Genomic DNA, 12,956 nt, shown 5'->3' on the forward strand with positions numbered 1-12,956 from the left:
GGTATACTTAATTCTTCATATATATATATATATATATATATATATATATATATATATATATATATATATATATATATATATATATATATATAATACACGTTGACCACTGAATATATTCATAGCGCAATGTAGTCTTTCTGTTTTGTGAGCTGCATAGAAACTCACAACATGCACACATTCGATCGGTAAAAGACTCAAACGCACTAGTATGGATTATTTTTCCTATGAATCTTGAGCAGTAATTATCTTACCTTAAGGCATAGCAAGACTGCTCGATGCTGTGTCATCATCCAAATGAACACGCTAGACAAAAGTAGACACCTCTCAAGATTATCAGTATATACTGAACATAGGTCTATATGTACGGCCATATACTCAGCATGTGTCGACCCTTCGTTAAGGCTGTGTTTGTTTGGTAATAACGTCTACATCATTCACTTTTAGTTATAATCAATAAACTTTTTAAACTTAAAAGAATGTCAATATACGTTATACGTTTATGTGTGTAGAGGCCAAAGTGTATATCAACGATTAATTGCACATCTTATTTTGGGTATATATGTAGTACAACTCATTTCACACGAACATATTCTAATATTAAAGTTACGTGGTCTTCCGTTTGGTTGTAACAAGATTGCTGTTTAGCGGCTTACTTCGCCACGCATCTTAGGTTGTGGATTTTAGTGAATAAACCCCAAGCGCGGCACATTAAACGTTTGATTGATCTTTGCTTATGCATTTGAAGCCATGGGTGTTAATTTATGCAGCACGTGACTAGGTCAGCCAATCAGCGCGAGGTCTTCTCCGCAGCGGAATGTATTCACGCCAAAACGTGGGTGGTGAGCGCAGTTGTACACAGAACATTGCTATGTCGGACGAGAAGAGTATATGAGCTCTTACCTGGGGACACTACAGCATTCAGATCGAACAGGGAAGTGGATAGTACATCTATCGCAATGTCTGTGAGTTATCCCAGAGGAACTATACTCCGGTGATCTTGACTAAACGCCGCGAAAAGACGGGAGCTACAGACGAGGGCTTTCGGGCCCCGAATCAAAATGGCGGTCTTGTTGTTGTGCTTCCATGCTTTTGTTGTCCTTAGTGGAGTGAAGGAGATATACGGCGAGAACGGAGATACCTTGGGCTGTTCCAGCCTCGGAAACATGATGGATTGTAGCAGAATGGGGCTGGTTGAACTACCGGAAAGCTTTCCATCGTGGGTTACGAGAATGTAAGTACGGTTGTAAACTTGCTATGAGCTGTTTGCTTGTCCGTCGGTCGCTCGCTCGGTCCAGTAAGGGTCCCCCCACCGTTCTTCGACCTGTTTTGGCAGACCAGTAGTCCTCGTGTATCTGGCAACACCGTCCTTTACTGTACATTTGCCATCGAAATTCTCCTATGTCTGAAGACTTTCAGACGGTGGAATGTGCCTTTTGTTCATTGCATAGAATATATAAATTGACATGCAGATGCTATGTCAGTGAGTATAGTATGCCGGTTGTGTACGCAAACTTCATTGAGTGAACTGAAGCTAAGCCTCCATTGATGCCAGATGCAATACATAAGGGAAAGTTAGCATGCAGGTATAATAGTTGTCTTTATCCCTGTGCTGACCATGCACATGACTCAAATCAGATGTCCCAATACCTAACTGTACTTGGGCTAGTACACCAGTCGAATTAGATATCTGTTGGGTTAAATTGCTCCCTGCAAACAGTGCACTGGCCCAAGAGGGGTATTATCTTACCCCATAAAATCATGTTTCGCTTCAGTGCTTGATGACAGTAATGTATACTTGGACTCAAGTTGAAGGTATACACCTACAGTGGCATGCAGTACACCAGATCACAAATAGCACACTAAAAATGTGTCTGAAATGCGTAATATTGTACCAGAAATGAAATGTAATGGAAGCTGTTTATTTTTATACTCCTAAACAAAGTATTATAATTTTTGTCACTATTTGCCATTTCAACTCTTGTTTTGTCTTGTCTATAAGTGTGGAATTATACTTACATCCCTTGAGTATTATGTAATATTAGTGTCATAATGTTTCACTTTGTAACGATATGTTGTCACTCTTGTACATTCTGGGTTGTATGCTGCATTGTTTTCTTTTGTAGGTTATGGGATATATTTTTTAACCATATGTAACTAAAATGTTACAAAGTTGTAAACTTGGAAAGCAGATTGTAATCATTTTGAAAAATATAAAAGTTTAATAAAACTTGTCAGATATACAGACAGTGAAATATGAGGAATTGTAGCATAAATGTGTCATAAATGGGAAAGAGAAATAACTGCATCTAGAGTCATGTTGATTCCAATATTGTAGAAGCTTCAGGTAGGAACCTCTGCACCATTGGTTCTAAATCATGTGAAATATTCTGTGAGTTGTGTGGGGTGATATTTTCTTGTATTGTATATTGAACTATAGTATTATATTAGTTAAAAGGTGAAAGTATCTATGGCATGAAACTGTAATTCCAGTAGCTGAGTGATCATACTTGGTTATTCTCACTATTCGTACATGTACTCCATGGCATTAATTGTACAATAGGCCTCCATTCAGGTGACAAAATTGTTGATCATCATGTTAAATACCAATCAATGAATAGTTCATGTAACTCAACATGGTATCCAAATTTTGTGTGCTGACAAAGGAAATTGTGTAAGTTTCTCTTAGTCCTCAGAAATATCAATGAGACAGTTGTCTTTATGCCACAACAGCATAAAGCTGGGATATAGGCAGGCATTGGCAGAGTCATGGAAGTAATGTGTGTGTCAGTTTAGCCAGCTATTGTGACCATGACAGATTGGCTAGAACCTAGAGGTAACTGAAACACTCAGTGAGGTTTATGGAGTATTTTAGTCATAAAATTACAACCATGACTGGAAAATTTCTGATGGCAGAGATAGTATCTGGTGAAGGGTGTGAAGTTTGTAAGAGCGAAGGCTGTTGTGAGACCCACTCAGTGGGTTCTGGCTGTTCATATCTTCTCACAGCTGGAGAAGTACTCCACGAAGATCTGAGCAGTTAAGGCATGCTTTGGATAGCTGCCCTGCTACAGTATTGGTTTCAAATTTGGGAGCCGTGAAGGGTTTCAGACTGGAGGTGTATTCCACACCAAATGCTGGGCTGTTTGAGGCATATCAATGTTACACATGTGCTAGGGATGGGGGGAAATTGAGAGTCGGCTTCCAGGGCACCCTGCTTTGAGTGTAAACAACTACACCTAGGTGATGTCAACATCAGCTTTTGTGCCTTCCATGTGTTGACAGGCAGTAGAAAAAGAAACAATCTTGGTTTAGCTCAGAATAATATGAACAGTGGTGTTTCCAGCCATGTGCAGTCTAGGCCTAAAGCTTTGCCGCATTAATTGGATATCCTTTTGCTTTAAATGAATACATGTCACTTAGAAAGTCACCTATAATCATATGAATGAGATGATCTTGAGATGGGTACAAAAAGGTGTAGGCCTGATTTGCATAGGAGTCGCATAGCTGATGTGTGAAGCTGGTAACTCACCTCAGAACCATGGGCTGTAGCAGGTTTAATACAGTTTGCCCTCAGGCACTCTCAACTTGGCAGAAGTTTATGACACCTCCCTTTATTTAAACCTAGTCAGCTGTTAATACTCTTGTTATCAAGCTATTCCAACAATGTACAGTTGCCTACTAAAGAAGGGAAACACATTAAACTTTGCAAATAAAAATCAATTTCACTTTTGTATCAATCCATTGAAGTAAAATAATTTCATATATGCATACATTAATTGTTAAATTTGTACAGGTTGTTGAGTAATGCAGATACACACATTTTGTGTAGGAAAATGCCTTAATTTCTGGGATTTTGCATGTGCTTTTGTATACATGCATCAGTTTACATCTGTTTTTGTAATTATGAAACTATTCTGTGTAACTGCATACAGAATAATGCCTTGTAACAAGTGGATTCTATTTCCATAAATTGGAACAAAATATTGTAGATGGTATGTCTTAATCCTTCAACATTTTTAACCACCAGTATTTGGAAATATTCTGAGGGAACTGAAGCTTGCATCTTTAGTAACACAAACAAGTCATTTTTGGTGTCAGTTTAATTGTAATTAAATTGTATGCATAAATTCCACTGGAAAGTCTTTCAGAGGTTGATAGGGTTGAACGTTTATAGTAAGTCCAGTCACATTTTTTGAGAAAATGTTCTTTTTCTGCAAAATATTGCACATCTTCCATAATTGTATGTATGTATCTTTTGGAGTTAGATAATATTCAATATGTTTATGGACTGAAATAAGGAGGCCCATACACTATATCAGTACCATTTTGATATTTGTTGAATTGCATGCTCTATTTATGCACAGCATATTAAAAATGTGAGAAGTTTGAAAGTTACCTCATATTGTGAAGAGATAGTTACTATGGAGTAGGGAAGTGGCAGTTGATGTGTGTTTTTTGTTGTGAGAATAACAAATACATTATGTGGTATGGGGCAAGGACCTGGTGTGTGGTGGCTGGCAGGCAGGCAGGCATTGCGACCCACCGTGATAGACATGGGGGGAAGGTGCTTTCTAAAGGTCATAGCCACAGTTTGCACCTTGTCTTGCTGGTCTGGCCTGGGTGGCGAGTAAACAGACCAGGGTTATCACCAGCACTCCAAAGCCAGAGGATTAGACCCAGTCTTTAAAGGGGCACAGAGGAAGAGGTGTCAGGCACTCTCATAATGGTCCTTACCTGATGCCCCCTCTCCCCTTCCTTAATTCCTAACAGGAAATCACTTGGACAAAATAGGCATGCCTCGTTTTGTAAATTTCATTTTTATTTAAGACAATAGTAAAATTGTTTGGGCTGCAATTGGTTTTAAATCTATGATCTAAGAATAATAGGTGTGTGTATATGTATAAATCCTATATTTGCAGTACGAAGCACCAACTGCATATTGATCTGCATATATCTAAAATGGCATTGTATAGGCTTATGTGCGTTACACACATGTGCACTATTTACTTCTTGCCATATAGATTTAAATTTCTAATTTGGCAATCTTGCATTTGGCTCTGCTTTAACTGCCTTAAGCAAGAAACTGTTGTCCTGTAACCTGCAGATTGTAAATCATAAATCATAGGTTTTTGTGATGTAACAAGTCCAGGTGTTAGCCTACATGCAATTTGTGTTGTTAATGGCAGTTTTCTTCCTTTTTCAGAGATCTTCAATCCAATGGCATTTCGAGCATTCAGCAGGAGGCATTTAGTGGATTACTCAAATTAGAGCAGCTGTAAGTAGCCTTGTTTGAACCATGTGTGTTCCTTTCTGAAGATAACTCTTTAATAAGCCATAGGCAAACTCACAAGTTGGCTTTTCAGGATTGGCCTGAGCATGGGCCTGGGCTCTCAGCCTGGCATATTTATTTATTTTGGACCTTGGCTGGGGGGTAGTTAGGGTGCAGAAATTTCACTGCCACATGCGAGAGTGGTGGTGGAAGGCAGATTTTCAGCAGTTACAAACGCTCCTTGATATGTGCTCTGGCTTGAAGCCTCTCTGAGAAAATGGGCCTGAAAAGCCGAGGGTTGGGGAGAGTTCTGTGAGGAAAGACACTTTGACTTGAACACCTGATGGGAAGACAGGCCTTGTTTTCAGGGGAAGTAAGAAACAGTTGCAAAAACATACTGTTGAGGAGAAAGGGCGTAGGATAGCATTCCACTGCGGGTTTGTAGTGGCAGATCTGGGCCTGTTCCACATTTGCTGGGAAGAGGGAGAGAATCGAAAGCAAACTGTCAATGCCTTGTATAATTAACTGGTATATCACTGGACAGGGTCATGGGAGTGATGCAAGACATTTGAGAGAAAGTAAGATGCATGAGAATCAAGAGAACCTATGATTGCCACACATGATTAAAAGCCTCAGAACAAAGCAAGGCTGTGTCATTGGTTACTCACATGTACATATTTGTGATAAATTAGTACCTGTGAACAGGGTGGTATAAGGTCACGCATGGTGATTAGCTCAGTGTGGCTAGCCAGCTCTGGATCAGTAACAGTTTATAGGCACATACATATTGCTATTGTCTCACATACTTGGCCTACTACTGATTGATACAGCCCTTGTAACAGGCCAAAAAGATTAAGATAGAATTATGAAGTTTGCACATCTAGAAGATCTCACATGTAAATGTATCTGTGAAAGGGCTGTTACATCACAGAAATTTACCTGGAATTCTTTATAATGGGAATCTTTTCACTTATAGGTTTTTGGCAATTCTGTCATTGTTTTGTGTTGTTTGATGGTTTACCTGTCCTGAGTGGCTGATAGTATTACCTGCTGAGTGACAAAGTACCTGTCAGAGTAATGGGTGAAAGTGACACTGTCTTCAGGTGATTACCTCATTATCTGCGTCTCTTAAGATCACCTGTTTTCTATTGCACTGATTCAGACCCCTGTCACCACACATAATTCCTCTGCCCAGGTGGCCTGGCAATCCTGCACTTTTGGAGCACTGGGTTTAGAACTGGGTAGAAGTAGAGGATTAGCCAGGTGTTAATGTGTACCTGTAATTGTTATGGCTGATGATAGCCTTTCCCCAGGTGGAACTGGTGACAGTAATCCTTAATCATGCCTTGCTGGTAATCCACAGGAATAGGATTCTACCAAGACTCATGACTCCTATTTTGCACTTCAGGTGTAAACAAAATCCATATTTTTAAAAAAAAACTCAGCTGCATGAGTGAGAGACAGTGGCTTTTTTATTTCTGTTTTGTTTAATATATATTTTACATTCATGGATAAATGTTAACACTAAAAGCTGACATGAATTTTAAGAAATATTTAAACCTCTGTTATTCTTTACATTCTTTTGAATGTGTATATGCAGGTTGCAGGTTATTTAATCATATTTGTTTACCCTTAACAGAAGTACATCTTACTGAAGACATTATGTATGCCAATTCTGCCGAGAAAATTTATGAAATTATCATAATACGATAGGAACTGACAGTGTAGAACATTTGCTTTGGCCACAGTCATATGTTTGTTACTGTAGAGTTCAGATTTATGGATAGATTCTATAGAGTTTAATCTGTGGAAGCAGCACACATAATGTTGGACACTATCTAGTAGAAAGTGTGAAAATATGCTCTGGTGGTAAATGTCTGGCTTGTCTAGGAGGATAGAAAGTTACCCTGGCAGCTGAAGACAGAGTTAGTGCCATTCTATTGGCCCCATGCTTACAGTTGCTCATAAACTCTGTTTAGCTGTGGTTTAATGCTGGGCTGTGGGGTGAATGTATGCAGCACTCTGTCTAGAAAATCATGGTGCACGCACACACAGTTACTCAGTTGTAAGCCCAAGCGTACCACAGGTTAGCCCCTGACTAGTTTGGTATTGTTTGATTTCTTGAGGAATTAGTTGTTTGTTTGATAAGAAAAAAACTGACAAAAAGTTATTAATGAAATGGAACAATTGCTCTTGGAATGCTTTAGACACATGTAGGTGAATACATGTGAGTTAGTCAGAAGTGAACTTTCTTGACTTGATTCACTAGTTGTTACTGAGGTTTTGCCCAGTTGTTCTGAATTAGAATAGGTAAGACCAGGTAAAATTGAATGTAGTGGCTGCCGTGAGATAGATAGTATATATATATATATATATATGGTTGGTTGTGTTCTCAGTCTTTTGGTACCGGCCCGGATAGCACAGTTGGTAGAGCGTCCGCTTCGGGACCGGTAGATCCAGGATCAATCCTTGATCGAGTCACGCCTAAGACTTTAAAAGAGGAAGTTGTAACTTCCTCGCTTGGCGTTCAGCATGAAGGGGATGTGCAACGACTGGTTGATCCGTATCAGTATAATATCAGCTTACTTGCCTTCGGTAAGTCGTCTCAGTGAAGCAGCACTAAATAAAAGAGCAGTGGAAATCCGTCCTGCAACAAGGGGGCACATTACACGTACATGCACCCTAATGATTCCTTCGTCGTCATATGACTGAAAAATTGTTGAGTACGACGTTAAACCCCAAGCACTCACTCACTCACTCAGTCTTTTGGGTGTTGAGGTGCTTAAAAGAAAGAATGGGGAAAAAAAATAAAGACAGAAAGCGAGACATTGTGGAAGAGAGTTTTAAACATGGGAAGTGGAGAGTGTTTCTGAGTGAACAGGAGAAAAAGGTGAAGCTTGGGTCCTGTAAGGAGACAGCTTCTCAATCAAAATGCATGAATCCTGGTGTCAGCAGGGGATGGGGCAAGACAAAGTTACTATTCTCTGACAGACCCTACTTGAGATGTGTGAAGTGGCCAGATTCTCTGATCGCTTTTTACCTGAAGAGCCTCTACAGGATGAAATGCATCAGATTTCTTTTTCTGGCCATTTTCTAATTCTCTGGGAAAGTATGTGAAAAGAAGCCTTATTATGAATTACTACTGAACAATGGAAGTTTGGAGTAATACCCCAAACAGGCTCATTAAAATTTGCCCATTCTCCATTTGAGATGTCTCCTTTGTAGAGAATGGTCAATAGATGTTCTGAATGGACGGCTACACATATGCAAAAGGAGCGCCATACAACGGGGGTGTGAAAAGAGGCCCAGATAAAGGCTTAGCTTTATGAGGGGTATAGTGGGGCAATGTGAGGCAGGGGGAGGGGGGAGAGGTGAGGCAGGGGGAGGGGGGGAGAGGTGTTATTGAAGTGACGGCTATCTCCCAGGTTAGTTTGCTAGAACAGATCAGCCCTTTTCTTCACCAGCAGGACTTAGTGGATTTTTACACCATTCAATGGCCATCTTTTCACGGATTGAACAGAAAGATAGACAGTTTGAATGGATGACTGGGGTTTGTCACTCTGTCTACCTATTGTACCTGCCCCAGTCACTCTGAGCTACTTACACAGCCAGGTAGAGGTACTCTGACTACCTACACTTCTGCTGTTACATTTTACTTAGCTACCTTCACCCTTTTGGAACTGCTTGGGTTTGGGGTGGGGTGTATTAAGTGTATCCATTGTCCTCAGTGCAGGATAATGTTGTCTTGTTATTTTCTCTATCCTGTTATCTTTGCAACACCTCCAGTATGTCTTCAATACTTTTGCCTTTCTCCATGTTACTGATGCCTGTAATTTGCAGTGATTCATCCTTGGTGGAAATTCAACCAAATTGTATTTATTCTTCATTTGCAATAGTGTGGAAGATTTGATAGGCATTTTGTTGCTAGAATTAGTTAACATAGTGAATGTTTGTGTTAAGAGATCTGAGCTGAGTGGTTGTACCTATCTCCCCAAACATATAGTTGGGCACAAGAATATATATCAGTCATTTAATGACATTGCTTTCTATCACCAGACATTCGGAAATCTGCTTGAGAGTTGCCACTTTCTGTGCTCTACAGACATTTTGACATGCAAGTTTATAATATATTTTGTGTTGGTAGTTTTTGGGCCGATGTGGGTGGCATTCAGCAATACTCTTTTCTCCTTCCATATGTCAAAGCTGTGTTGTATTAGCACCTGGTCTTGACTGGCCCCAGTCAAATGTCATATCAAATGCCAGCCTGATACCACGATGGCTTTACTTTCTTGTCAGTAACACATAAAATATGGTTGAAGCTTTTCTATACTGGGGTGTCCTACGGAGACAGCTGAAAGGATTGAAGCTATTTTGTCCTTTGTAAATCAATCCGCACCAGGAATTAATCTGATCCATTCTCTTTTACAGAAGGTGCTCTTGTGTTCAGTGACTTAAAGAAGCTTCTGCCCCTGTCATTTTGATTCCAGTGATCATGACATGCATAAGTTGTGCACCATTGAGAAAAGGAGAACACCTGTTCATGAAATCTCATATTGTGGTATCATTGATGACATTATGTCATCAAAACAAATTGTCCCTTGTTGGACACTTTCAGGGAACTTTCGTACAACTTTTTCAATTTCATTTCCTCGTAGCATTGATACACCTGTGTCAAGAGTGCTAAGCAACAGGTCCTTTTGACTCTGGGGTGAAAAACTTGAAATTTGTGAAATGTTGCAGACTGGTGCCTATATTGTTTTGAAAATGCAGGATTTTAACATGGTATTTTATGATTCTTAAGATTTTTTAAGTTCTTTGGTTCCTGTCTAACAATCTGTATATGTACAGGTCATGAAGGTTGTTAAAGGAATTTTGTTTTTGAAGAGCGTGAGGGTGGAGGGGGAGGTGTGCAGGGCTGGTGAGTTTTCTCTGTGGATAAGTAAATCAGACTCAGTATCTGAAGGTCGATATACCTGAACTCAGGTGTGACTCTCTACTATTGGATGAATACACTGATCTGTTGCTAAGGAAAGATTGCTGGAAATTTGCCAGCCTTCTACCTCGTCTTCCCTTAATAAAAACTATAATCAGTGAGGACTTTGTTGAATAGGAGGGGGGATTAACAGTGTTGGTGATTACCCAAAGCCCCTTTACCTTTGATCCAGGCTGAGCCATCCAATCAGAAATCTAGAATAGCCCCGTTGGTAAGATGGCTTAGCACTTGAGCTTGTTGTGGGAATGGGAACATTCAACCCTGATGTGACAGGGGTCAGACTGCTGCCTATATTTTCTTTCTATCCTGGGCAAAGTCAGTGAAAGAGCCGGCACACAAGGCGATACAGCTTGTAACGTGCTGTACAAATACTGGGGACATTGAGCTAACAAACTCATTGTGCCCCTGCCTAGGGACTCCTATTTACTTCTCTCTTTTTAATTAAAAGGAAAATCCACTGGGCCAGTCCACAGAAGTTAAATCTAGTCACTGTCTGCCCCCCATCTTCTCAAGGCACATCTCAATTCAAATTGCAGCACAGGAAATAAATTTGGGCACTAAAGAAATACTGATGCGATGTTAAGGGAGAAAAAAGGATGGATAGTGAAAATTAAGCAAAAACAAACAGAACTTCCTTTTCTAGGGAATATCGAATAGTGCTTAATTTTGAACCTACAGAGATGAAGATAAAAAAACTTCATTATTGTCACTTCGTGCCTCACCCTTATGTCTATGGTCCCAACCCTTGTAGAATGGTTATTCTGCATCCCTTCCCCACCTTGACTTACACATACATTGTACTTCTATATATGTAGCCATTATTCCATTTCCCCCAGCTGATCTGTGGATGGGCCTATCCCTGGGCCTAGCTGATCTGTTACCATTATGCACTGGTCACTTCCCAGCCAGTTCATGGCCAGCTGATCCACACTGGGGATTAATCCGACACATGTGGCCAGCCAGACATCAGTCACCATTAATCTTGTGTGCTGTATTGATTGGGAACATCATCTGTGCTGCAGAGGTGATTTCCATTAACCCACACTTCAATGATTTCCTCATTTAGCAAGTTTAGCCACTATGTGTATAAACTCAGATCTGCCTGCCCTTTTTGGAAAGCTGATCAAAGCCTGCACGATACAACAAACGAGACCTTACAAACTATTTGAAAGTCATTAATTTTATGCTGCTTGCAAAAGTTTATAAATGTATTTACAATGACAAATATAAAAATGTCTCATCTTAGAGGGAATGAAACTAAGATTTTCACCAGCATCTATGAGAAAATTATTTATTTTGCCTAGAAAGACAGACGTAACCTTTCTGAAAGGCCAACTTTGAACCAGAAATACACACTATAAGGTACTGTCTATTTCCATCAGGGTTGTTCCATCACATAATTTGGTCTTACATGTAATTGGAGGGTATCATTTCCGTGGATGTACATTTTATTTAATAAGATATACTGTGTTATGATGCACAGAAGTTAATTTCATCGTAATTAAATATTATAAGAATGTCTTGATTCTGTAAAGTGCATGTGTTTTGAGTTTTGGGTGACTACCCTGACTTCATGTCATATCTCAACTATAAAGTATGAATGGGTAGCCTCAATTTAATGACTTGATGAAGGTCTCCTGGTTCTAGCAGGATTTTTTGTCACCAATCGCTGCAAGCGTGGCGTTGTGTACTCTGAGGCTTACACGCAGCTGATGAAGTAATCCAGATTTCACTGCATGGCCTGCCAGGCTGAGATCCACAGTACAACATTCAATGTGTGTGGGAGCACTCTACATCTCTAAGATAGTCTTAACCTTGCAGTCAGGACTATTGAGAAAATAACTGTGATTTATCCTTGGCGTTTCTTGCTCCCCCACATGTGCATGTCCCTAGGTGAAGCACTGTGCTCTGTCCTGTCTGCTTACTTATCTCTGAAGGCAAATGAAACAGCAAGATTGGAGGGAGATGCTGGTTGTAGTTGTAGGAACATTAATAGAGGGTTGCCTCTATGCAACGGTACCCACACCTCTCACACCGCCAGCACATACATCTGGCACTTCCCTCATCTGTTGCAATCTTGTGTTTTTTCTTTGTTTTGTGTGTGTTAACCCTGAGAAGAAGCAACTTCATGGTGATCAACCCCAGTAAGTTTTCAATTGGGAGTCATGTTTTTGCACTTTGGGATAATTTTATTTTCCTCTTTGGCACATTAAATTTATTATTAGCTGAGCATATAGGAAAAAAGAAGTGTGACTTATCTTTGAAAGTATATTTTTGCAGATTTTGTCGTGTTTCCCATTCAGCACTTAATCTTGATTATAATAATACATAGATCTGCCCCCCGGATGATTCCGTCACTGAGCTGCCAAAGTCCAGGCTTTCTCTCTTGGCTAGATTACGTGAGTAAGGTGGCAAACTTAACACGTCTGAAATTGATTTTGGTGGAGTCACTTTCATCTGTAATTGTAACGTGACAAGCTGATGAATGGCTTTTTTCCCCCTGAAATCCTCTATGACTACTGATAAGCCTGGAGCTGTCTATGTCTTGTTCGTTGTGAGCTGAACTACAAAGGAGGCGCTGTTTTAGGCTGTGGTTTTTCTGCAATACAGGCCTAGATGGTCCAGCCATTAGCTTTGTTATAGGAGAAATACTTTAGATGTATGTAGGGTCTTCATGAGGCTGTTAATGGCATG

At 40.0% G+C, this 12,956-nt stretch overlaps 1 protein-coding gene across 1 annotated transcript in view; it reads left to right on the forward strand.

Annotated features, from left to right (window-relative positions):
* Positions 1–860: 860 nt before the first annotated feature.
* The window catches only part of LOC135471059 (leucine-rich repeats and immunoglobulin-like domains protein 2), a 40,846-nt gene continuing 28,750 nt past the window's right edge, over positions 861–12,956 (forward strand). Inside the window, 2 exon segments of the mRNA XM_064750108.1 lie at positions 861–1,231; positions 5,204–5,275. Of these exon segments, the coding sequence (XP_064606178.1) occupies positions 1,059–1,231; positions 5,204–5,275 (245 nt within the window). The 5' untranslated portion in view covers positions 861–1,058.

Source organism: Liolophura sinensis, chromosome 7, assembly GCF_032854445.1.
Source record: "Liolophura sinensis isolate JHLJ2023 chromosome 7, CUHK_Ljap_v2, whole genome shotgun sequence".
NCBI classification, from domain to species: Eukaryota; Metazoa; Mollusca; class Polyplacophora; order Chitonida; family Chitonidae; genus Liolophura; species Liolophura sinensis.